Source organism: Dama dama, chromosome 20 (genome assembly GCF_033118175.1).
Source record: "Dama dama isolate Ldn47 chromosome 20, ASM3311817v1, whole genome shotgun sequence".
NCBI lineage: Eukaryota > Metazoa > Chordata > Mammalia > Artiodactyla > Cervidae > Dama > Dama dama.
The window spans coordinates 53,427,973-53,455,005 of NC_083700.1; the positions used below are offsets into that span (position 1 = coordinate 53,427,973).

Consider the following 27,033-nt stretch of genomic DNA (forward strand, 5'->3'; position numbering starts at 1 on the left):
GCTCAGACAGGTGGACAGAAAGCATATTCCTTTTCTGTCTCTCTGCTCCAAAATGATAAGGATACTTAGACCCCAAATGCCATAGAAGTAGACACTCAGCCTGAGACCTTGGACTTGGGCCATTCCATTTATCCTGTAAGACAACCATGCATGAGAAGGTGACAACCCCTAGCATGTAGTAGCAGCAGCACACTTACCTAAACCAGGGGTGGACAAACTATGGCCATAGAACAAATCTGTCCCATTGCCTACTTTAGTAAATAAAGTCTTATTGGAACATAGCCACACCCATTTGTTTATCTTTGTCTATGTATGCTTCTTCTGAATAGTTGTGACAGAGACCTGCAAATTCTAAAGTGTTTACTATGTGGCCTTTTCTGGAAAAGTTTCCATAGATGAGGAGAACGGTGAGGACAACAGAGACCTGGTGGAAGGAACCTCACGGCCTGACTTCCTTGGACATCTTCCTACCAAATCTCTGTTTTTCTCTTTACATGGCTCCATTGCCTTCCTCACTAATAAACATGTACACCCAATCACTTTCTTACCTGATCAAATAAATCCCTTTGAAACTGGTCCAGTTGGCTAAATTTCTGTAGAAAGTGGGGTGGTACCTATGTTAGTAGAGGGTCCATGTTTTGGGGAGGTATGAAAATATCCAGCCAGTAGTGAGCACCTTGGATAATACCATGAAGGGTTATTCATTTTCACCTTTACTTTTCTTTTTATTTTAAAAGAAATATTAAATTTCTTTTATTTTTATTAAATTGTTTCATTAAATATATGTTTTAAGGAACAGATTTAAAATGTTTAAGAGCTCTTCACTAACACAGTATCCAGGAATCCTTGCTAAGAAAAAAAATGTTTGAAATATACTTGGTTTACACAGCTCAATTTCACTCACTTCAAGCAATCTTATGCCCAGGAGAGGTATCAAGAAGAGAGGCCATGGAAGCCTTTAACGTGGCTGAAATTCCACCATAGAAAAGTGGTGGAATGTGTTAGGATTCACATTCTGCAATCCTAATTCAGTCGTTCTGGACTGTCCTTTTCTAATTTCCTCTCACTCTGCTCCACACACCCATGTTTGTGCTGTAGTCATAGGATCTGGCATGACTCTGCTACCTTAGAAAGAGCATGAATTACTTTCAATTTCAGTTTAACACATCACTATACTGGAAGAGAAGACTGGCTTGATCAGTCTGCTTTAGCTTTGATAAAGGAGAGACAGAGGGGTGGAAGGAGCAAGTGAGCAACGGGTGAGAGGCCACTGGAACCATTCTTGGACTCCTGGTGTGTGGAGCAGGTATGTCCATCTTTTATGTGCTATCTAAGATTGATTTCTGATTCAATGTGACAATTGAAGAAGGGCAGATTGCTTATTGTCTGGAGGGCAGAGGTCTACAGCTGGCTTTATTTTGGGGGGGGCTACAGCTTCTCTGTTTGGATCAGTAGGGCTGCAAAGTGACAGGAACACTGTGTCTTCCTGGATGTGCTGCTTCTAGAAAGAGCCCTTATGAGATTTTGCCTGTCTTGCTTTGTCAAGCTCTGTGGCTGGCATTTGAATTCAGAGAACAAAATATTTCCTGCCAAGGAGGTTATAGGCAATTATCATTTAAAGAGATCATTTCTTTTCATCTTTATATCAGTCATACTTAAGAAAGCTTCACAGAGAGAGCTCTGAAAATTTATCTATGTACAGATTAGTTTAGTACCCACATAGCTGATGTTTAATAATTAAAGATTTTAAATCTCATCAAAACTCTTCCATTCTCTTCTCCTTCTCTCTCTCTCTTTCCCACCTGTTGTGTTTGTTGGTTTGGTTTTCATGGGTATGAAGTTGGAGCCATTTGTAGCATTTAAAAAATCTATACCATCTGGGTTTAACAATCCCTTTGGATAATTCTTCTATAGATCAAATTTCGAAGACCAGTCCTGAGTAGGACTGAACAGCTGCCCTTTGTGAATTTGAAGTTCAGAATTTTGTAGCCCATTCACAGTAAGAATTCAGAGATCTACAGATCTGTGGGGTTTTTTGTTTGTTTGTCTTCCTTTAAGGAGGGAACTGGACAATTCTAGAAATTATAAAGTAGCTGTTAGAGGCTCCTGTTTTCCTTTGTATTCTTGACTCCCACGCTGAAAAGCTAGACAAAAGCAAATGGTGCAGGAGCAATGTATGAAATTGCTTGCTGTTTTTCTCTGATAAAAATTTTTTATTTGTTGACCTTGTTTCTTAGTAACCTAGAGTTCACAGACTGTGTTCAAATCTCTTTGTTTTCTGTTTGTTTGATTTTTTGCTTTATGAGCAAAGAGAACAAAGTAGCAGTTTACTGAGGCAAAAGCAAAAGGACACACTTAGAGAAGAGTGTTGGGGCATCCCTGTAGGGTTTTTGATTTCGTATTTTTTCTTATTTTTATCATTGAATGGATGGGGTATTTTTGATTAGAGGTGGAATATTCATTGAGGGAGGTTGGGACGGGGGTGCTTCCTAAGTGGCTCAGTGGTAAAGAATCTGCCTTTTAAGCAAGAGATGCAGGAGATGTGGGTTTAATCACTGGGTTGGGAAGATCCCCTGGAGGAGGAAATGGCAACACACTCCAGTATACTTGCCTGGGAAATCCCATGGACAGAAGAGTCTGGCGGTCTACAGTCCGTGGAGTCGCAAAAGAGACACAATAGACAATGCATGCATGAATGATTTATTGAGGGGAAGACAGAACTGGTTTTTATAAAGTTGTTTGCAGTGGTTCATCTCACATGTGGTTCCTACAGCTTCCCGTAGTCTTCTCTTTAAGGAGGGAACTGGACAATTCTAGAAATTGTAAAATAGCTGTTAGAGGCTCCTGTTTTCCTTTGTGTTCTTGACTCCCACGTTGAAGAACTAGACAAAAGTAAATGGTGCAGGAGCAACATATGAAATTGCTTGCTGCTTTTCTCTGATAAAAATTTTTATTTGTAGACCTTGTTTCTTAGTAACCTAGAGTTCACAGATTGTGTTCAAATGCACAACCCAATGGATCAATCTGTTTAGTACAATTTTGTGGATAAATCTTCATCTAGTTCAAACACGTTCTGAAATTCTATTTTGTGTTGTGTGCTATGCTTAGATATAAGCATAGCAAATGCTTATAGTACTTAATTTTATTATCAAAACATCCACTGTACTGGATCTATAATTTTTCTCACATTACCCCTATAATTATCTTTAAAAACTTAAGTTTGGCTAGGTGGGGCTCTTTGTTTAAGACTACATGAATAGTAACTGATAGAGAGATTTTTTGTTTGTTTGGTTTTTGAAGTATCTTTTGATAGTATTAAATGTATCTAGAATATTTGACCTATAAATATAAAACAATATTTTAGATATTTGAATATAATATGCTTATACATTTTGATAATGAAACATGCATAGATATTGTAGGGAACTTTTAGCATAACAGCAACTGAAAATATGCCAAGAGATCCACGGTATAATAATGCTTTTAACTTTTCAAATCAAACTTTGCCTTGGAAAACAGATACAAGGAAATCCCATTTCCTTTTCATCTAGATTTACCTAGTGGTGATCTTTTGCTACATTTACTTTCTCTCTCTAAATGTATTGGGTTGGCTAAAAAGTTTCTTCAGGTTTTTCTGTAAGATTCTAAAATAAATAAATGGCCAGTAAGAATGGCTATTATTAAAAGGGGGAAAAAAAAACTCCAAACACAAATAACAAATATTGGAGATTTGCAGACCTCTAGTAATTAGTGATGTTGGGCATTTACAAAAGCAGTCACATTTCGAATTCTTTGTATACTAGTTTTGTTTTAAGTAAGTCTTTCTCTAAATTTGTCCTTGGTTTTGAGGTTTGCGATTAAGCTAAAGAGAAACAATAAAGTCTTTTTAGGCTTTTCTTTTATGCATCTTCCCTGAGCCTGTGTGTGCCTTTTCAATTTTCCCATATATGTGCTGCTTTAAAATATCTTAATTTTCCAGAGAGTCTCTCCTCAGGGCTTCTGATCATCTATTATTTGTCTTTACCCTGAAAAGGAAAAATTCAGCTTCTCCTCTCAAATTTCTATTCTCCATATTTCACTTCTGGTCATCACTTATGTGGGCATATTATCATACCAAGCAATTTTCACACACTTATTTCGAAGAGTTAGTCCATACTTTGCAGTCCACAGGCTAAGGGTTGAGTCCTCAAGTGAAAGTGAAAGAAAGTGAAAGTGAAGTCGCTCAGTCGTGTCCGACTCTTTGCTACCCTGTGGACTGTAGCCCACCAGGCTCCTCCGTCCATGGGATTCTCCAGGCAAGAGTACTGGAGTGGGTTGCTGTTTCCTTCTCCAGGGGATTTTCCTGTCCCCCAATTCAGACACAAATTGCAAGTCTAGGTTGCCACTTGGGCTTCTAACTGGCTATAGAGTGGAGTCAGGTTCAATAATTTGCTAGGATGGTTTACAGAAATCAGGAAAAATAGTTTACTTGCTAGGTTACTGATTTATTTAAAAAAAAAAAAGAAAAAAAAAGGGATACAACCCAGGAAGAGCAAGAGAGAAGAAATGCATAAAGGTAAGAAAGGGGTAGGAGAAGGAAATGGCAACCCACTCCAGTATTCTTGCCTGGAGAGTCCCAGGGACAGAGGAGGCTGGTGGGTGCCGTCTGTGGGGTCACACAGAGTCGGACACAACTGAAGCAACTTAGCAGAAGCAGCAGCAAGAAAGGTGTATGGAGTTTCCATGTTCCCTCTGGACATGATATCTTTGGTCACCTCCATGTTCATCAAGCCAGAAGCTCTCTGAACCCTTTTAGTTAGTTTTGTTTTTTCAGTTTTTTAAATAGAGGCCTCATTAAATAGCTATGGTTGATTAAATCAATGATCATTGATGATTACTCAACTTTCAGCTCTTCTCTGATCCCCAGAGGTTGGGGAATGAGGCTGAATGTTCCAAGTCTCAAATAGCATGGTTGGTTCTTTGAAATATGAACTTATCTGGGTTTGTGCTTTATATGGGCTTCCCAGGTGGCTTAGTGGTACAGAATTGGCCTGCCAATGCAGGAGATACAGGAGACAGGGGGTTCAATCTCTGAATTGGGAAGATCCCCTCGAGTAGGAAATGGCAATGTGTTCCAGTATTCTTGCGTGGTAAATTCCACGGACAGAGGAGCTTAGTGGGCTACAGTTCATGGGGTCACAAAGAGTCGGACACAACTGAGCGACTAAACAGCATCACTCATGTATTTTATGTTTCATTGTTCATTGTTCATTTTTCAGTCGCTAGGTCATGTCTGACTCTTTGGAACCCCATGGACGGCAGCATGCCAGGCTTCCCTGTCCTTCACCATCTCCTGGAGTTTTCTAACTCATATCCATTGAATCAGTGATGCCATCAAACCATCTCATCCTCTGTCATCCCCTTCTCCTCCTGCCTTCAGTCTTTCCCAGAATCAGGGTCTTTTGCAGTGAGTCAGCTCTTTGCATCAGTTTCAGCATTGGTCCTTCCAATGTATATTCAGGATTGATTTCCTTTAGGATTGGGGCTTGGTATGTGGTAGGCCTTCCGTGCATGGTAACAATAACTTGAATTTTATTATTATTATTGAAGTACAATTATAGATAGTGATAATAGTTTGTGTTTCATTAAAAACATCATCAGAGATTTGAGGGAAAGATGGAGGAAAACCTCTGTAGTATGCTAATTCTAGGTTACCTTTTGTCTCATGGGAAGTACAGAAGACTTACAGAAGTTGAAGTTGACAGATGCCTTGTATAACTCTGCCTGTAATCTTATTTCTGCTAGAAAGCTCTTTTAGGTTGCCATGGCATCTGGACCCAACATGATGGACCCCATTTGTCTGGTGGAAAATGACAATGAGATTCTGTCAGTGAACCAGAAAGCTCTACAGATTCTTGAGAAGATTTCTCAGCCAGTGGTGGTGGTGGCCATTGTAGGACTGTATCGTACAGGCAAATCCTACTTGATGAACCGTCTTGCAGGACAGAACAGTGGTGAGTGTTGTACTTGGTTAGAGTCCAATTGTTTGATTCTAGCTGATATCTTAGTTTCTTAGTTTTCTTTCCTGGTCATGGGAAGGGAGAAACAAATTCCTCTGAATAAGCCAATCTTCCACTTCTAATTCTCACCACTAAATCACTACCTTATTGTGATCTATTATCATGTTCTTTGTTTTATTCCTGTAAAGCAAAATTTCTTCAACATATGCAAAGTCCTACCTTATCCTACCTGATTAAATACAGTGCTCTTGCAGTTGTCTTCTCACTTTCAAAACATTTTGTTTTTTATTGAATATTCTCAACAACATATAAAGATGTTTCATTATCTATCATCTTAAAAAATTCTTCCTGGATTTCATATCCTATTTTGGCTAAAACCTCTCAAACTCTTCCACTTTTTAAAAATAATTTTTTCTGGAAAAAATACAATTTCAAATTCTTTTTTCTACTTTTTTTCCATGCCGATATCTCACTGTAATCCACTTCTCCACTTTTGAAACTCACCATTCTTTTAAAATGCTCTTGTTACAGTTAGCCATAACCTCTGTTTTATCTGATTCATGGATACCTCTTTGTCTCCATGCTGAACCCTCACTTGGTATTATTATTGCAATTAATATCCCCTTCTCCTTGAAACAGAGAACACACAAAGTAGGGCATTCTTGGTGAGATAGAGACAGCACCATCATATGTACTAAGGTACTCGTGTTCTAGTAAGTCTGACTTTGTAACCCCTTGGCAGCTTAGATTATCTGCTGTGATTGAATATTGCTTTCTCCCCTCCCTTTGCAGGTTTCCCTCTGGGCTCCACAGTGCAGTCTGAAACCAAGGGCATCTGGATGTGGTGTGTGCCCCACCCCTCCAAGCCAAACCATACCCTGGTCCTTCTGGACACCGAGGGCTTGGGGGATGTGGAAAAGGTGAGGTGGAAGGTCACAGATAAATCCTTTTTATTCTGGGTTTTCTCCTTATTGCTTGAAGATCGTAGAACTTTAGCTGCTGTAGTCTATTTGTAAAATCCAGAAGTCAACTCTAGTAAATGAGGCAAACTATGGTTTGTTTGAGTCCCACTTCTAGGAAAAGATCTATATTAAATAAAATATTTTATTTCTTGGCACTCATGGATGACTTGACTTTTTTAAATAATTAATTATTGAAGAGCTGAATTCTAGGCCTTTGGACTTAATAAGGTAGATTGTGTTGGTGGTTTAGTTGCTAAGTTGTGTCTGACTCTTGTGACCCCACAGACTGTAGCCCACCAGGCTCCTCTGTCTGTGGGATTTCCCAGGCAAGAATACTGGAGTGCATTCCCTTCTCCAGGGGATCTTCCCTGACCCAGCGATCAAACCCGAGTCTCCTGCATTACAGGTGGATTCTTTACCAACTGAGCCACCAGGGAAGCCCAACTAAGGTAGATATCAGTGACCAAAGTAAAGGTCTTGTTCTCAAAGACCACACATGTGCAGTCAGATTTAATAAAGGGCAATTGGTAAAGAAGCAGGTTGGAGAGAGGAGGAAGTTGAACTACATTGCAATCACCAACTCCTGTCAGTTCCCTGGGAGCTCTGGGCAAGAATGGTCCTTTTGAGTTCTCTGACTTGGGACAATGGTGCTAGTAAATTATTGAAAAGCTACTTTGGGAGCCTTTCTAATTAATAGGGCTGACATCTGAAGACTCTTTCACTGGTACTCCCAACAGCTAGGGGAATAAGTCCTTCAGTCTTGAAAGTTGATCCAGGCAGGACTTGATAGTTTCCATCACTTACAGTTAAGTTATAAAGGTGTGTTGGTAAAAAAAGAGGAGAAGCATCAACCTGGGAGAGAGGAAGGATTTTTGATTCATCTTCTTAGCTATCAGACGAAGAGTGTATTTAAAGGTTGTAGTTAAGAGATGGGTTTACATTTTCTATGATGAAATTCATCAACTGCTCACAGAGCATTTTAGAAAGCTGTGAGATACTGCTAGATGTGGTGGTTCTATAAAACATAGGTTGGTCCTACAAGAAACATTTTAAGATGGATTTTTTTGTTATTTTAGCTTTCTACTAATGGATGAAAGAAGTTACATTTCTTTTTTTCATTAACTTTAGACTTATTTGGAAATAGTACCTAAATTTCTATAGCTTTTTATATTTCTTCCCAAAGGAGAATTAGAAATTCTGTTTTTATCTTGAAAGTCATGTATCAAACAATGATATAGTCTTGTTGTTGAAATAATTGATTGTTTGCCATAAATGCCACTTCTTCTTCTAATTGATTATTTTCTAAGACTGAGTTTTGGGGAAAGAAAGTAATGAATAGACTATTCCCCCTCAAAGTCCCATATAGAATTGTCTCAACATAAATCAGTTTTTCATTTGCTCTAGGCAGCAGCTTTACACACTCTTTACAGTAGAAATAATATATAGATTTATGCTACTATTTAGAAAATGCTATGTTTTATACAAACAAGTTAGCCTGGCCTTTAAGGCCCTTCATCAGGTTGCACTTGAGCTTCAAATTCACTTCTCCACTCACCCTCTGCTCCAGTCAAATGAAAAAACTCTATTTTAATTATAAGACCCCAGTATTCTCCCATCTCTAATTTTGCCTCTGTGAGTGCTTCTGTCTATGGGATCACCTTCATTTCTTGAAGTCCACACTTTACCAATTCTTTAATACTCAGTTCAAGACTTCGAGGAAGCTCTCATGTCACATTCTTCAACTTTCATAGCTCGGTTTTTCCTTTGTAGACATAAATTTTAATTTAATGTTATAGCTATAAGTTTCACTGCTTATATACATTACTAAGATGTCAGCTTTCTATAGGTACTGTCATCTTTGCTGCATTTATTGTTATGGATGTTTGTCACTTATTTGAAATAGGCATCCTGAAAGGAATAATTGTCATTTTTAACATTGCTTTTTGAAATCTAAGAACAGTGGGAGAGTATTGAGTAACTTTTGCAGATATTTATTGATTGAATATAATTAAAAAGCCCAGTTATGCCAACTCTGGTTGATTTTATATGAGCTATGATTAATAAATACATGTCGAACGAAGAAGTACTAACACTCGTCATTGAATACATAGTTACATAGCAAGTACTGTACTAGTCTTTATGTATATGTTATTTTCCTTCATCCATTGAGGGAAAAGAAAGTCTTATGTGTAAGACCAGAAACTATAAAACTCCTAGAGGAGAACATAGGCAAAACACTCTCCGACATAAATCAAAGCAAGATCCTCTATGACCCACCTCCCAGAATATTGGAAATAAAAGCAAAACTAAACAAATGGGACCTAATGAAACTTAAAAGCTTTTGCACTACAAAGGAAACTATAAGTAAGGTGAAAAGACAGGCCTCAGATTGGGAGAAAATAATAGCAAATGAAGAAACAGACAAAGGATTAATCTCAAAAATATACAAGCAACTCCTGCAGCTCAATTCCAGAAAAATAAATGACCCAATCAAAAAATGGGCCAAAGAACTAAACAGACACTTCTCCAAAGAAGACATACAGATGGCTAACAAACACATGAAAAGATGCTCAACATCACTCATTATTAGAGAAATGCAAATCAAAACCACAATGAGGTACCATTACACGCCAGTCAGGATGGCTGCTATCCAAAAGTCTACAAGCAATAAATGCTGGAGAGGGTGTGGAGAAAAGGGAACCCTCTTACACTGTTGGTGGGAATGCAAACTAGTACAGCCGCTATGGAAAACAGTGTGGAGATTTCTTAAAAAACTGGACATAGAACTGCCATATGACCCAGCAATCCCACTTCTGGGCATACACACTGAGGAAACCAGATCTGAAAGAGACACGTGCACCCCAATGTTCATCGCAGCACTGTTTATAATAGCCAGGACATGGAAGCAACCTAGATGCCCATCAGCAGATGAATGGATAAGGAAGCTGTGGTACATATACACCATGGAATATTACTCAGCCATTAAAAAGAATTCATTTGAACCAGTCCTAATGAGATGGATGAAGCTGGAGCCCATTATACAGAGTGAAGTAAGCCAGAAAGATAAAGAACATTACAGCATACTGACACATGTATATGGAATTTAGAAAGGTGATAACGATAACCCTATATGCAGAACAGAAAAAGAGACACAGAAATACAGAACAGACTTTTGAACTTTGTGGGAGAATGTGAGGGTGGGATATTTCAAAAGAACAGCATGTATACTATCTATGGTGAAACAGATCACCAGCCCAGGAGGGATGCACGAGACAAGTGCTCCGGCCTGGTGCACTGGGAAGACCCAGAGGAATCGGGTGGAGAGGGAGGTGGGAGGGGGGATCGGGATTGGGAATACATGTAAATCCATGGCTGATTCATATCAATGTATGACAAAACCCACTGGAAAAAAAAATAATAATAATAAAAAAAAAAAAAAAGAAAATTAGAATCACTTTATATATGAAAAAATCACAAACATAAAAAATGTCCTTGTAATTGTCAAAGCTGATATCTGTATTTGCGTCTGTCTTCAAATAGTGTCTATGCATGGTGAGTATGTTAACTAAAATAATACATGAAAGCATGATAGAATCAATGGATGATTGAATTTTTAATTTAGGAGTAAACTGCTAAACCTCTTGTTGAAATGTGATTTCTAGGGTGACCCTAAGAACGACTCGTGGATCTTTGCCCTGGCTGTGCTTCTGTGTAGCACCTTTGTCTACAATAGCACGAGCACCATCAACCACCAGGCCCTGGAACAGCTGTAGTATCCTTCCAGGAAGAACCTCCAAGTTTCACCAAGTTTGATGAAAATGATAGAGTCATTTCTCCTTCCCTGTCATTTAGTTGCCTTTGGTGGAGCAGAGGGGACCCAGGGCCAAAGAAGGTGATGATAACACTTTTTAATTAGGGAAATGTAGGAATTGTGCGGAGGGGGTTGCTTTTCTTTAACCAAGTCCTAGCTATGTGACAGAGCTCACAGAACTTATCCAGGCCAAGTCCTCTCCAAGACCTGATGGAGTAGAAGATTCCACAGAGTTTGTGAGTTTCTTTCCAGACTTTATCTGGGCTGTTCGGGATTTCACCCTGGAGCTGAAGTTAAACGGTCACCCTATCACAGAAGATCAGTACCTGGAGAATGCCTTGAAGCTGATTCCAGGTATTAGAGCATGACTCGGGCAGTGGATGGTCCAATGGAGGGTGGAATTTACTAAACACTGTCTATCATCTCTGGGGTTGTGTTGCCCTAATGGTCCGGTAGTGAGCGACAAGAATGAAGACAGAACATGAAATCTGGTGCAATGGGTCAGGGGATAAGCAGCCTCTGTGGGACTGAGGTGCAGAGTCCACTCTGAGTCCAGCTTTTATTCCTAATTGCAGACTACAAGACTATTTTTGATCTTATCTTTTCCAAGACACTACATTGACATAGTCCAGATCTCCTTATTTTTATCCCAGGCCGTTCCCTTTTGGGCTTGTCTCGGGAACAATCAGCAAGTACATAGGCAGCATTCATGCCTGACACTGACCCGGTGTTCCAAGGTCTCTGCTTTCATGATGCCAGTCATATTCCCTTCTGGGTCTGGCCTTGGGGTTTGTAACAAGGAGATTATTCTTAAGAAAAAAATGAAAGATAATCATTAACACAGTTTCCTATTATATGCTGGTTTTCCAGGTGCTATTTCTGTGGAATTTCTCAAGGCTGTGAAAGTACATTATTAGGAATCCCCACTACATCTCCCGCTTTTTGTTTTTGCAGGAATAGATATGCCGTCTAAGCAACTTCCTTTTTCATCAGTTCTCGGATGGTTTTTCTCATGCATCTGAGGACTAGACACAAAACAGTTAAAAATTTGTATCCTGATATTATAGTACCAAGCAATCCTCCTCCTAAAGTTTTAATCCACATCATGGGGTTAAGTTTATGTAAACTTTCCTCAATTTCTTCAAATAAATCAGTTTCTGGGAGTGATTGTTAAGTAAGCATTCTGCACATTAGAAATAGTAGCCTGTAACTGGGAAATGTCTAAGGATAGATTATTATGAATGTGTCCTCTCAAATGTTTAGATAATTGATCCCAAGTATATGCGCTTTGATTATACTTATGAGGCATGGCACAAAATGAAGAGATATTCCAATCACACTGAAGATGAGTTTGTAATTTAAAATTTTGTACTTTGTCCCCTAGTTGGAGAACTGCATTTTCTAAATCAATCAATCATTCGTTGATTTCTTGGTCTATGTGGGTTTGACTTCCCCAGGCAGAACTTGCATTTTGGTGCCCCTGCTGTACAAATGTATATATTTTGATGCACTGTACCCCGGCCATTACTGCTGTCGTGGCTATGGCAGTAAGTCCCGTAATAGCTGCCATAAGGAGTCCAGTAAACATTTTGGAATATTGTAGTACTTTCTTTATAACTTTTAAAAGAGGATGTGTTTCAGAAGAGCCTTCCCAAGGTCTGGTGTGATTTATTGGAAGCCATATTCCCCATCTCCTTCTTCATATAACAAATGAATGATTAGAATTATAAAGTGAAGAATTTAAGCAAGTATATAATTTGCAATCCTGGCAAGAAAGTTCTTGTACACTTTCATTGATAGAAATTGTTCTTTTCAAGAGCACGTAAGGATCTCTCACACAAGCCTGAATATAAAATGTCCAGTTTGCACTGGTATTAAATGTCAAGGAATAATTAGTTTTATCAGAATAACATCCATCCCAAATTTGGAATTTTTTAAGACTTAAAGCCAATTTCCAAATCTCTCCTTGCCCTATTCCTTGATCCAATTGTGGGAAGTGGGGAGACATGCCACTACCATGCCATATAATTGGCTGATCTAAATGAGTGGTAATATTAGTATGGTGAAAGACTTTATGCAGCTTCCAACACGGCCTTTTGTGAGGATTGCAGGACTGAGTTTGATGAGAGCAATTAGAGACTGCCTACCCCTTAGGGGACCAGTCCCATACAATTCCATAGGAACCATTAATCAAAATTACTCCCTCAGTTCCACGACAATTATTCCACTGAATATGATCTTGTTTTTCAGTCCGTAGCTTGAGATGCTTGCATAAAGGTCTGTCTGATTTGGTGTCATTGTTGGGTTCTGAGTTGTTATAAGCAAAAATCAGACCAGAGAGAAGATGTAGCTAAATCTTAGTATAGTTGCTATTTAAAGAATTAGTGGACAACCAGGCTTGCACAGATAATTTAAGACATCCTGTAGCTGGTCCTACACAAATTGGCCAGGATTCATACCCATAAGCAACACTGAAGGGAGTCCCTTCCTCTTGTTTAAAAAAGAGGAAGGCGTGTATCTTCAGGTCCTGGTGTCCAGGAAGAATCATTAACATAAAAGGGGATCATAGAATCCCCCCATTCAACAGGTTTTTGTAATGGGGGGTTAGGTGTACATGCCCAAGAAGTATAATTTTTAGATTCAGCTGTTGCTAGGGTATACTCACTGTGGTGGTGATAAGAGCAAACATGGCAACACCCAGATAGTTAGGAGTGACAGCTTTCCCTTCATTTTCTAAGATCTCCTCTGATTTCAGTGTTAACCTTCTAGTTTGTCCCCAAGTGGGGGTCTTGTTCTGATGTGTTGACGGGAGGGGAATCGTTATCTTTGTCTGTTTCAGACTCAGGCTTTTGAAACTCGTGACTGAGGGCTCTCCGTCCCATGTGAAGCATCTCTTCTGTGGGAGTTCGCTCATGATACGGTTTCAGATGATGTGAGGGAATCCAAATGGGTGTTTCTGAATCACCTGGCGAAACACAAGTGAAACCCCTTCCCCAGGTTATCAGATTCCCCTATGCCATGAGTGTGTTACTGGATCATGCCACCAAACAGGTGTTTGGGGTGAATTTCTTTTTGTTCCTTTATAAAATGTTGTTCTGCTGCAATGAAATCTTTATCTTGATGCAAAACATTTTAAGTAAATAATGCTTTATATAATTTTTGCTATGGTGGAAGTGACATTCCATCTTCCCCTTTTTATTTTTGTAACATTTCTTTACGAGATCTGTTAGCTTGCTCTACAATAGCTTGTCCTTGGGGATTATAGGGAATTCCTGTATGATGTTTTATAGACCAAGCCTTTAAAAAATCCCTAAAAGCAGAACTAGTGTAAGCCGGGCCATTGTCTGTTTTTATATTTTGTGGGAGGCCCATAGTAGCAAAGCAGCTACACAAATGTGAAATAATATGTCTTGTAGATTCTCCAGAGCAAGCAGTTGCCCAGATAAATTTAGAGTTAATATCAACTGTGACATGTACGTAGGCAAGCTTTCCAAAGGATGGAACGTGAGTTATGTCCATCTGCCAGATCTGATTTGACCTCAGGCCATGGGGATTAATTCCCCCAGTTTCTGTTGGAGACATGGTTATCGCAACAGTCTGACATGTAGGACAAGTCCTCACAATCTGTTTAGCTTGAGCCCAAGTGATGTGGAACTTGGTTTTTAAATATTTTGAATTACAATGTGTCAGGTCATGAAAGGCTGATGCTTCTGTAAAGGCTGGAAATAAAAGGGCATCGGCTTGAGTGTTTCCTTCTGTTAAAGGCCCTGGTAAAATAGTATGAGCCCGAATATGAGTAAAGTAGAATGGAAACTGTCAGTGTCTAATCACCTGTTGTAAATTTGTAAAAAGTGTATACAATGTGGATGGGATAGTATCCTTAATACTTGCTGTTTCTATATGTTTAGTGACATGTACAGAATATTGAGAATCAGATAAGATATTAATTGCTTGGGGAATATTTTGTGATATGTGTATAATAGCTAGAATTTTTGCTTGTTGTGCAGAATATCCAGGTGTTTCAATTACTAGCATAAACGTGCCTGTATATCCTGCTTTCCCTCACCTAGTGCCATCTGTAAAATTGAGAGGAGAGGAGGGAATGGGCTTGACACTAGTAATTCTAGGCAAAATCTGTCTTGTTTGTTTTAAAAACTGCAAGATAGGCAAATCAGGATAATGGTTGCCAATATGTCCAACATACTGGACAGCTAAAGCTTGTTGCCAAGATAATGGATAATGAATTTTGAAGAGAGTGTTTTAATTCCTTGGAGGTTGGTGTAGTACAAATAAGGCAGGGATCATGTCCAGGAAGCTGTTGAACACTCTCTTCCTTTTAGAATTATATTTGCTACCATACCTAAGTGAAGAATAATGGATTTTGTTTGTGAATTAGCTAAGACTATCCATTCAACTATTAAAGGAGTTTGCACAGTCAACCCAGTAGGGGAATGAGGGTAGGGAAGACAAACAACTGAAGAGGTTCTAAAGGGTCTATTCTGTCTATTTGGCAGTTTTGTACAGCTTATTCTATAATTGCTAGTTTTTTCTCAGCCTCAGGAATTTGTTGTTAGGAGCTATTAAGCTCTGGATTTTCTCTTAATAGAATAAATGGAATAAAGAATAAGTTGGAATCCCTAACTTAGGCCAAATCCAGTTAACATCTTCTAGTAATTTTTTAAGTCATTTAAAGTTTTAATTGAGTCTCTGCGTATCTGCATTTTTTGGTGTGATTGCAGTACGGGTGACTTTATTTCCTGAATACTGAAAAGGTTCAGTGTATTGTAATTTATCAGGAACTATATAGAAGCCAGAACATTCCAAGCATTCTTTTAGCTTTAAAAACATTCCTGTAGGCTGTAAATTTCAGGTAAGGCACATAGTATATCATCCATATAATGAATAATATATACATGAGGAAATTGCTGTTGCACTGGATGTAAAGCCTTGGCTACAAAATTTTGACAAATAGTGGGACTGTTAAGCATATCTTGAGGTAATACAGTCCATTGGAATCTTTTATGTGGCTTCTTTAAATTAATGAAAGGAAATGAAAAGGCAAATCCACGTTTACCATCAGGATGTAAAAGAATAGTGAAAAAACAATCTCTGAGATCAATAGCAAACAAATGCAAATTTCTTAGAATTCTACTAGGATTAGGTAGACCAGGCTGCAAAGCACCCATTGGAACTATAACAGCATTAACAGCTCTCAGATCAGTAAGCATTCTATGTTTACCAGATTTCTTTTTTTTTTTTTCCCCCAGACTTCTTTTGTATAATGAACACTGGAGAATTCCAAGGGCTAAAGGACTCAATAATATGTCTCTTGTTAAGTTGTTCATTAACTAATTCATGTAAAGCCTCCATTTTTTTTTTTTGTTTGTTTGTTTGTTTGTTTTAGGGGCCACTGCTCTATACACACAGGTTGATCTGTTTTACAATTAAGAGGTGTGGGTGGAGGAAGATTAATAGGAGAAGTGGCCACTAGTGAAAAGAGGACGGTTTGAAACCTTGAGTAGTCAAAGGATAAATTCTTCCTTGTTGATTTTTGCCCAGTCCAAATCCTGGTATATAACATTGATTGAACATAATTTGGTGACTGTCCTCACTATATTGATTTGGAGGACAAGGGGGAGGAGACAGAGGAAAAAATCCCTAATCATCTTCCTTGGGAACCGAAGGAACAGGTTTTGCAGATGGCTTGCCCTTTCCCTCAGACTCCACATACTCTGAACTTTGAGGTTTTTCAAGAGAATTATCATCATTTTCATCAAAAGAATCAGAAGTCTGCAAAGGTTCCAGTACTGACTTAATGCCCACATACTCCAAATAGAAATAGGGAGAGGAGTTCCTTTTGCATGTTCTTTTTTAAACTTGGCTCCAACCTTTTCTCAGACTTTTAAATCCAAGGTCCCTATTGATGGGAACCAGCAGCAATATTTATCCACTGCTAGCAACAATTCTAATAATCCCCCTTCACTAAAAGAAGCTCCTCCCATTTTCAAGAGCTGTCTTAATAAACAAATATATGGGTGATACTATTCTACACTCTCAACATTTCCCATTTTCAGTTAATTCAGTTGCTCAGTCTTGTCTGACTCTTTGCGACCCCATGGACTGCAGCACACCAGGCCTCCCTGTCCATCACTAACTCCTACAGTTTACTCAAACTCATGTCCATTGAGTCGGTGATGCCATCCAACCATCTCATCCACTGTCATCCCCTTCTCCTCCTGCCCTCCATCTTTCCTAGAATCATGGTCTTTTCAAATGAGTCAGCTTCTCCCATCAGGTGGCTAAAGTATTGGAGTTTCAGCTTCAGGATCAGTCCTTCCAATGAATATTCAGGACTGATTTCCTTTAGGATTGACAGGTTGGATCTCCTTGCAGTCCAAGGGACTCTCAAGAGTCTTCTCTAACACCATAGTTCAAAAGCATCAATTCTTTGGTGCTCAGCTTTCTTTAGAGTCCACCTCTCACACCCATAAATGACTACTGGAAAAACCACAGCCTTGACTAGACAGACCATTGTTGGCAAAGTAAAGTCTCAGCTTTTTAATATGCTGTCTAGGTTGGTCATAACTTACCTTCCAAGGAGCAAGCGTCTTTTAATTTCGTAGCTGCAGTCACCATCTGCAGTGATTTTGGAGCCCCCCAAAATAAAGTCAGCCACTGTTTCCACTGTTTCCCCATCTACTTGCCATGAAGTGATGGGATCAGATGCCATGATCTTAGTTTTCTAAATGTTGAACTTTAAGCCAACTTTTTCACTCTCCTCTTTCACTTTCATCAAGAGGTTCTTTAGTTCTTCTTCATTTTCTGCCATAAGGGTGGTGTCATCTGCATATCTGAGGTTATTGATATTTCTTCTGGCAATCTTAATTCCAGCTTGTGCTTCATCCAGCCCAGCGTTTCTCATGATGTACTCTGGATAGAAGTTAAATAAGCAGGGTGACAATATACAGCCTTGATGTACTCCTTTCCCTATTTGGAACCTGTCTGTTGTTCCATGTCCAGTTCTAACTGTTGCTTTCTGACCTGTATACAGATTTCTCAAGAAGCAGGTCAGGTGGTCTGGTATTCTCATCTCTTTCAGATTTTTCCACAGTTTGTTGTGATCCACACAGTCAAAGGCTTTAGCATAGTCAATAAAGCAGAAATAGATGTTTTTCTGGAAGTCTCTTGATTTTTTGATGATCCAGCGGATGTTGGCAATTTGATCTCTGGTTCCTCTGCCCTTTCTAAATTCAACTTGAACATCTGGAAGTTCACGGTTCATGTATTGTTGAAGCCTGACTTGGAGAATTTTGGGCCTTACTTTACTAGTATGTGAGATGAGTGCAATTGTGCAGTAGTTTGAGCATTCTTTGACATTGCCTTTCTTTGGAATTGGAATGAAAACTGACCTTTTCCAGTCCTGTGGCCACTGCTGAGTTTTACCATTTTAACCCTGATTAAATGCTTGAAGATTTACCAGCAGGAATTTTCAGAGGCCTCTCAACTCTCCCAGGTTCTGTGTCACTGTAATTTCACTTTCGCTCCTAGAAGTCTTTCACTCCAGTCCCACATTAGGTGCCAATTGTTGTCCTAATGGTCTGGGAGTGAGCAACAAGAATGAAGACAAAACATGAAATCTAGTGCAATGAATCAGGGGACATGCAACCTCTATTGGACTGAGGTGCAGAGTCCACTCTGAGTCCAGCTTTTATTCCTAATTGCAGACTACGAGATTATTTTTGATCTTATCTTTCCCAAGACACTACACTGACATAGTCCAGATCTCCTTGTTTTTACCCCAGGCAGTTTCCTTTTGGACTAGTCTTGGGAACAATCAGCAAGTGCATAGGCAGTGTTCATGCCTGACACCTACCCAGTGTTTCTAAGGTCTATGCTTTCATGATGCCAGTCATATTCCCTTCTGGGTCTGGCCTTGGGGTTTGTAACAAGGAGATTATTCTTAAGAAAAACATGAAAGATAATCATTAACACAGTGTCTTAATATATGCTGTTTTTCCAGATGCTATTTCTGTGGATATTTTTCAAGGCTGTGAAAGTACATTACTAGGAATTCCCACTACAGGGTTGCATTTGTACTTGAGACTAGAGTAAAGTTTGTAGGAATCGTGGCTGGAAAGTGGGTTGCAAAGCTCTAGCCACTGGAATTGAAGTTCACTTAAGAAAAGTAAAGTGTAAGGTAAAGTGAAATTATTCAAAACCAGTTTGTTTTGTATACCATTTGTAAATTAGCATCCAGATTACAATGGGTGCTAAAGCTTTCTAAAGACTGGATGCTTGTGTTCCCTATTTTGGCTTCTGCTTTTCTTTGTTGAGGAAAACAACTGACCAGATACTTGTTAGGCATGAAATTATAATGAAACGTCTATCTAATTTAAAAAAAAGTGCATTTCACATAGGTAAATTTTATTCTCAAAGAGGGATCTTCCTAATCCTGTATAGTTATGTGCTCGGCTAAGTTATTTCAGTCATGTCTGACTCTGTGACTCTATGAACTGTAGCCCTCCAGGCTCCTCTGCCCATGGGATTGTCCAGGGAAGAATTCTGGAGTGGGTTACCACGTCCTCCTCCAGGGGATCTTCCTGACCCAGGGATCAAACCCACATCTCTAACGTGTCCTGCATTGGCAGGCAGGTTCTTTACCACTAGTACCACCTGGGAATATCATGTAAAAAATGACTCAGTGTTCTAAGTAAACCTGATGAAGTGTGTGTCTTTTCAATTTATGCCTTTTCAATATTTTTGATAATTTTTAGAACATTCACTTTACCTTCTTCATCCCAGCTTTTTCCTGATTTTCATATATTTACCTGTGCTTTAATTACAAATTAATGACTTATTTTAATGGGCTACATTTATAGTGGATATATCTGATGAAACCTTGAGTGCGATATCAATTCTCATTTACTCATTCTTGCTTTAATTTTTCTATTTATGCTTTCTCAAAATATCTATTGAGAAATTGTCTAGTTAGAAGAGGCCAACCATCAGATCAAATATAATAGCTTTTGTCAAAGAGTTGATTGATTAGTGGTGACATCTTAAAATTGCATTTTAGTTACATTTACCCTTCAGAGGCTTTTTCTAAAAATTAGCTAACTCTGTACCAAGTATTTTTTAGCATCAAAATCGTTTTCCTGAAATAATCAGTGTCATTCCCAATATTTCAAATATTGTCCCTTAACCCTTGTTTATGGCTCTTCTTCTTGGTCTCACAGCTCAATTCCTACATGATACTAAGTAGAGCTAAAATTTGCATTTGAACTTTAATCCTTTACCCATTAGTTCAGTAAAAATCTAAGAGACAACGGCTCTATAGCATGCAGGTCTGCAGACATCAGTTTTAGGTTTTTTTTACTGAATCAGATGTCATCCTAAATTTTTCTCCAGAGTTATATCAATGGTGTAAGTTTTATGTGCAAGGAAGTGCTGAGTATTTATGTTAAATAAGTTATTAGCATAGAAGACAGCAAAGAAACGCAAATCCCTGTCCTGAACACCATGAGCTCCCCTGTTTCAAAAGTCTTCCCACTCTAATCTGTTTTTCTGTCCTTCAGGCAGGAATCCCAAAGCCAGAACATCCAATCTACCCAGAGAGTGTATCAGGCATTTCTTTCCAACACGGAAGTGTTTTGTGTTTGACTGGCCAACAAATAAGAAAGAACTCCTATACAATATTGAGAATGTGTCTGAAGACCAACTGGATCCTAAATTCCTAAGACAAACAAAGAATTTCTGTTCTTACATCTTCACCAATGCAAAAGTCAAGACCCTCAAAGAGGGGATCACGGTCACTGGGAATCGTGAGTCTCTTTTTCCTGATTCCATGGGGGTTGATGTGTGCTGAATATTTTATATAATGTGTTTTCCAGTATTTTTGTTTGATTCTATATGGAATTTGGGTTTTACAGACACTCATATTCCATGAAGAAATGTGTATGCTTCATAATTATCTTACTTTGGGGAATTTACAAATCCCTTCCTTAAATGGCAAGTTCTGTCACTGAAATCTGTGGCTTCCACTTATCTGAAAAATTCCTCTACTGAGAAAAAACTCACTATCAGGGTATAAAAACAGAATCTTCCATTTTCTGAAGTCCTATATAGTAAGTGTTCTTTGCAAGTAGAATACAAAAGGTATTTTGGAAGATTCAGTTCAGTTCAGCTCAATCGCTCAGTCATGTCTGACTCTTTGCTACCCATGGACTGCAGTATACCAGGCTTCCCTGTCCATCACCAGCTCCTGGAGTTTGCTCAAACTCATGTCCATCGAGTCAGTAATGCCATCCAACCATCTCATCTTCTGTCTTCCCCTTCTCTTCCTGCCTTCTATCTTTCCCAGCATCAGGGTCTTTTCAAATGAGTCAGTTCTTTCCATCAGGTGGCCAAAGTACTGGAGCTTCAGCTTCAGTATCAGTCCTTCCAATGAATATTCAGGGCTAATTTCCTTTAGGATTGACTAGTTTGATCTCCTTGCAGTCCAAGGGACTCTCAAGAGTCTTCTCCAACACCACAGTTCAAAAGCATCAATTCTTTGGCACTCAGTTTTTTTTATGGTCCAACTCTCACATTCTTATATGACTATTGGAAAAACCATAGCTTTGACTAGACAGGTCTTTGTTGGCAAAGTAATGTCTCTGCTTTTTAATATGCTGTCTATGTTGGTCATAGCTTTTCTTCCAAGGAGCAAGCATCTTTTAATTTCAAGTGTCTTAATTTTTCGGAAGATTAGAGAGGACCAAAAATAAATACTAGTCCATAAATCACTGAAAAATCCATTCGAAGCCTCAGAATTGTGAGTAAATATAATCTGATATACCCTGTCTCATCTTAATACTTATGCAATCTATTTTGCTTTTAATATTTCAGATGCCTCCTAGTTTGTTACATAGAGGTAGATTTTTCAATTTTTTTCTGCCCTGAGGGCTTGAAAACCATAAAAATAAAGAGTCAGTAAGAAAATGAAGGTAGTGATAGTAGAAGGGGGTATGGTGTGTGTGTGCGTGTGTGAGCATGTGTGTCTTTAAAAATGTAGTCTCAGAATCTTGGTGCCTATTTATTGATAACTTAATATTTATCCCTTAAATGTCCTGACTTATTCAGGACTGAGGACTCTGGTTGTGACCTATGTGGATACCATCAATACCGGAGCTGTACCTTGTTTGGAGAACGCAGTGACAACTCTGGCCCTGCTGGAGAACTCAGCAGCTGTGCAGAAGGCAGCTGACCACTACAGTGAGCAAATGACCCAGCAACTGAGTCTCCCCACAGACAAGCTCCAGGAACTGCTGGAGTTGCACACAGCCTGTGAGAAGGAAGCCATTGCCATCTTCATGGAGAGCTCCTTCAAGGACAAAGATCAGGAATTCCAGAGGAATCTTGTGGTAATTTGTCTTTGTATTTACCATTTTCCCCCATCCCCTTGAATAATGAAGCCTAGCAGTGCCCTTATGGTCCCCATGGCTCATCCCTAACTCAAGGATGAAATAGTCTGTGTTCACATGAGGGATAGAGTTTCAAAGGACTGCATTTTCCTCTTTTTTCTACCAAATCTTGGGAAGTTTATCTGGAAATGTCTTTCATCTCTGCTGTAAAATGAGTATAGATATCCTTTTGAAGTAAATACTTCTGCAGTTTCCAGTGCTGTCCAGAGCACACATACAAGTCATTCTTAAGTTGATTTCTTTTTCTTTGAACACACTCTTATGATCAGGAACTAAAATTTTTCTAATCAGACTCTTATTCCAAGCCATTTTCAACTTAGGTTGCTCCTTGCTATATCATGGAAAATAGAATCACTGAATGTTGCAACTGCAAAGAACCACAGAGAAGAGATAATGCAACTCCAACATTTCAGATGAAGAACCTGAAGGGAGGCTGAGAAAATTTCCTCTGCTCTATCAGAGAGTTTTCAGGGTTGTGATAGATCAGGTCTTGTGATTGTTTTTTTATTTGATTAAAAAAAATGCTTTTCTCATAAGGACAGCAGTTAGACCAATCCTTCTACTAGATTCTTTGAAATTTTATCTCCTCTTTTTCATTTTTCTGGTGACATCTCTCTATATTTCCCTTGCAGGAAGTCATAAAGAAAAAGAAGGAGGGTTTCGTGCTGCAGAATGAAGAGGCATCTATCAAATACTGCCAGGCTAAACTTGATGAGCTTTCCAAGGCCCTAATGGAAAGTATATCAGCAGGTGCTTTCTCTGTTCCTGGAGGGCACAAACTCTACAGGAAAACAATGGAAAGATTACAACAGGACTATCGCCAAGTGCCCAGGAAAGGAGTGAAGGTGAGGAACAAGGGAGGCATGGGGAGCCTACAGAATAGAGTCCAGAGGATCTCTTGAAAATCTGAGAGCAAAACACCAAGTGTAGGCAATAAGAGAACATGGGGATATCATGAAAGTTTTAGGTCTTAAGATTCACTATATGAAATTTATTAATAACTACATTTGTACCTTTTTGTTACACTCCACATGTAAGCGATATCATATGATATTTGCTTTCTGTGTCTAACTTACTTCACACAGTTTGATAGTCTCTAGGTTCATCCATATTGCTGCAAATGACATTAATTTATTCTTTTTTATGGCTGAGTGATATTCCATTTATGTATATACCACATCTTTTTTATCTATTCCTCTGTTGATGGACATTTAGGTTGCTTCCATGCCTGGTTATTGTAAATAGTGCTGCAATGAACATTGGGGTACATTTGTCTTTCCAAATTTTGGTTTTCCTGGAGTATATGCCCAGGAATAGGGTTCCTGGATCTTTCTTTAGACTCTTTAATCCTTCAAATGACATTAAGATGCATCTATGCTTTTTGTTATCATCTTAAAGATCTGAACTGAGAGGCTTAGCAGGTTAAACAAAGTTGCCTTAAGTTTTAGCCAGCAAGTAGCAGAGGAAAACAGCAGCACAGTTTACAGGCAATATTTCACACTGGGAAGACAAATATATAAAAGTTCCAGAGATCTTAGGTTTGTAGAACTGAAGATAGTTCTGACTAGCTGGAGTCTGGAATGGCTAGAAGGAAGTACAACTGGGAGGGAGACGGGAGGAAGACAGGTCACTCTAAGGAGCTTAGACTTGTAGGGAACTACTGTGGAGTTTTAAACATGAAGAAAAATTATGTGGATGTGATTGTTTTTGCACTAATCTCCCCAGTGGAAATCTAAGTTCTGTGTTCCTTCTTGGTTCCTCAGGAAAATGAGGTCCTCCAGAGCTTTCTGCAGTCACAAGTGGCAGTCGAGAAATCCATCCTGCAGGCAGATAAAGCCCTCACTGATGGGGAGAAGGCTGTAGCAGGTACGGGGTAGGGCTTGACTCACAGGGGAATGAGTAGACTTGGGCAGTGCCCTCTGACAGGTGTGAGACTAAAACCCTGGTACAAGGAGCTTCCTCTCTGTCTGTGGAACAACTCTGCTACATCTGAAAACAGTAAAAGGAATTGTGCAATCACAACGGGGTTAGACATCAGCCAGACTCCCATCACATCCTGGAATGTGCTCTTGGTGATGTGGACAAGGCAAGGAATTCAGAGATTTCCCACCTCCCTTTCCAACTGTATTTTATCCCTGAGGTCAGGAGGGTAGAGATCAATCCTTACCTTATTTTCTTCCCTCTCTAAAACCTTCCTGGGGCAGAGGAGCGGGCCAGGAATGAGACAGCTGAGAAGGAACGGGAGCTGCTAAGACAGAAACTGCAAGAGCAGCAGCAGGAGATGGAGGCGCAACAGAGGAGTCTCCAGGAAAACATAGCCCAGCTGACAGAGAAGCTGGCGAGGGAAAGAGAAAACATACTGAGAGAGCAGACTATGATGTTGGAGCATAAGCTGAAGGTAAGTCAGGCTGTGACCTTAGTCGTGCTCGATGGTCGTTACCCTGGGACCTCAGGAAGGGATGGGTGAAGGTTACAGCAAGACCATGGAGGGAAGCATCATTGCTGTTTACTGCTTGTGATTCATTAAAACCCCAAAGCCTTTGAATCCTTCCAAAGCCTTTGAGTGCTATTCTGTAAGTAGACTCTGGAGACTTCATGAGGCGTAGGGCCTCTGCAAGCCATCAGAGAATATAAATAGGGTTTGTATTTATAAACCCTATTATAAAATTTGGGGAGTTTTAAAATGATCTCATGTGGCTTGGTTAAATGGATATTTCAACCACATGTATTTAACTGGTTTGCTTTATGAGAGTCACTGCCAGTTACCCTGCTACCACCCAAAGGCCCTATCTATGCTGACATAGAACTATCAGCAATGCCCAGACTTAAAAAACACAGGGCAGGGACAGCTTCTAAATGTGCTGCATTGTCTCCAGGTGTGGATACCTAAGCTATTGTGTGGCAAAAGGGAAATTCTCTCACTGTCCATCTGGGTGTGTTTAGAACAGATGTCCATGATTTGGGTGACTATACCATCCTGAGTGGGGCTGAGACTTAGTGCAATCACACCTGGCATCTTTTGCCTAGAACATGTATTTGTCCTCATGTCAGGCTTAGCTTCACGGGCTAAATCCAATGGTGTACGAGTAGTAGTAAGACTGTGAACTACAGTTTCTCTTAATGTTCAGGTCAAAATTGGTAGATATTCTGTTTACAAAATTCTCCTTCCATGATTAAGAGAGAACAATTTTAGGAATAAAACAGATGGTTTGATGAAGTTTTAAAGTTTGAGAAAATGTAATCCTTGAGAAAAAAGGGAATTTAAAAGTTTTTACTCCTGTCCTCACTCTTTTTATTTTTTTTAGGCCCAGGAAGCTCTACTTAAAGAAGGATTTAGACAGAAATCTGAGAGTATGAGTGCAGAGATAAATCATTTGAGAAATATGATTGATAATACTAATGATGGTAATACTTCCTGGGTTGCACTAATCTTGGACAAATTTGGCAAAGAGATTTCTTCAGTATTGTGTGCTCCAGGCAAACTTCTTGGTCAGATTGTGAGTGGTGTGAGCTCCCTATTTAAAAAGTAGATCTTCTTTTAAAGAAATTAGAGATATATAATATATGTATATGCTCTGCCCTATGTTTGGTGTGAATGCTTTTCACTTTCTTTTTTTTTTTTTTTTTTTTGCTTTTCACTTTCATTTAGCAAGGCTTTAAATATAAAAAGTGGTTACTAAAAATGTCAATGCCTGGCCCACATTAGACAGAATAAATGCATAGACATTTTGATACAGCATCTCCACTTTTAAGAAATATATGTGTGCAAAATCACACACAACACACATACACACATATACACATATATTGCTTCCCTCTAGCTCAGACGGTAAAGAATTTGCCTTCAATGCAGGAAACCCAGGTTCAATCCCTGGGTCAGGAAGATTCTCTGGAGAAGGGAATGGCAACCCACTCCAGTATTCTTGCCTGGAAAATCCGATGAACAAAGGAGCCTGGCGGCCTATAGTCCATAGGGTCTCAAAGAGCTGGACATGATCGAGCAACTGATACTACTACTCCTTTACACACATAAACATACAAGAGGTCCATTGAGGCATCTCTTTTAATGGCAAAAGACTGAAAACTACTTAAGTGTCTATCTATATAGTTGGTATTAATAATATATATTTTGTGTGTACATGTACTGGAATACTATGTAGTCAGTAAACAATCAACAATGAAATTCTATCTGCATAAATATAGAAAAAGCTTGAAGATATATTGTAGAACCAAAACAACTGAGATAGAAAACAGTTTGCATTATCTGCTCACCATAAAACTGCAGTTATCATGTGCACTCATTTATATGGACACATGGAACGTCTCTTGAAGAACTGATATCATTGATTTCTTCTGGGGAGGGACAGCTTGGTGTTAAGGGTGTTAAAAAAACACATGTTTTTCATTATGTCATCTATCTTTTCATTTCTATAAAGCTTTATTGTCATTTCTCAAATAACAAAGAAAGCATAAAGTATAATACTAAAAATGATAATAAATGGAATTTGAAATTGACTGTTGGATGATACAATTGTTCATTGTTTCTAGAAATATTAGCCTGTTTAATGAGTTGGAGCAAAACCCTAGAAGGCATAGAATTTGCATCCTAGTTTTGTTTTCATCTTGGTTTGGTTTTTAATCCCTTACATTTGCTTCAAATATAAGGTATAAACTTTCCTGTTACCCCTTGATATCTCAGCTAGAGGAAACTTTAGTGGTAGTCACACCAAGTTGTGTCTGACTCTTTGCCTTTACTTCCTATGAAGTACACTTATAAGATGTTGGAAGAAAATTACTAA

The 27,033-nt window shown here is 39.0% G+C and overlaps 1 protein-coding gene across 1 annotated transcript; it reads left to right on the plus strand.

The window, feature by feature from the left end:
- The first annotated feature begins 1,170 nt into the window (after window positions 1-1,170).
- Window positions 1,171-26,749, plus strand: LOC133041073 (guanylate-binding protein 6-like). The gene is made up of 11 exons (XM_061121436.1): window positions 1,171-1,306; window positions 5,785-5,993; window positions 6,792-6,919; window positions 10,624-10,733; window positions 10,930-11,126; window positions 20,348-20,593; window positions 21,894-22,174; window positions 22,867-23,079; window positions 23,998-24,100; window positions 24,439-24,632; window positions 25,540-26,749. The coding sequence occupies exons 2-11, from the start codon at window positions 5,804-5,806 to the stop codon at window positions 25,762-25,764; spliced, it is 1,887 nt and encodes a 628-aa protein (XP_060977419.1). The 5' UTR covers window positions 1,171-1,306; window positions 5,785-5,803; the 3' UTR covers window positions 25,765-26,749.
- Window positions 26,750-27,033: the final 284 nt, after the last annotated feature.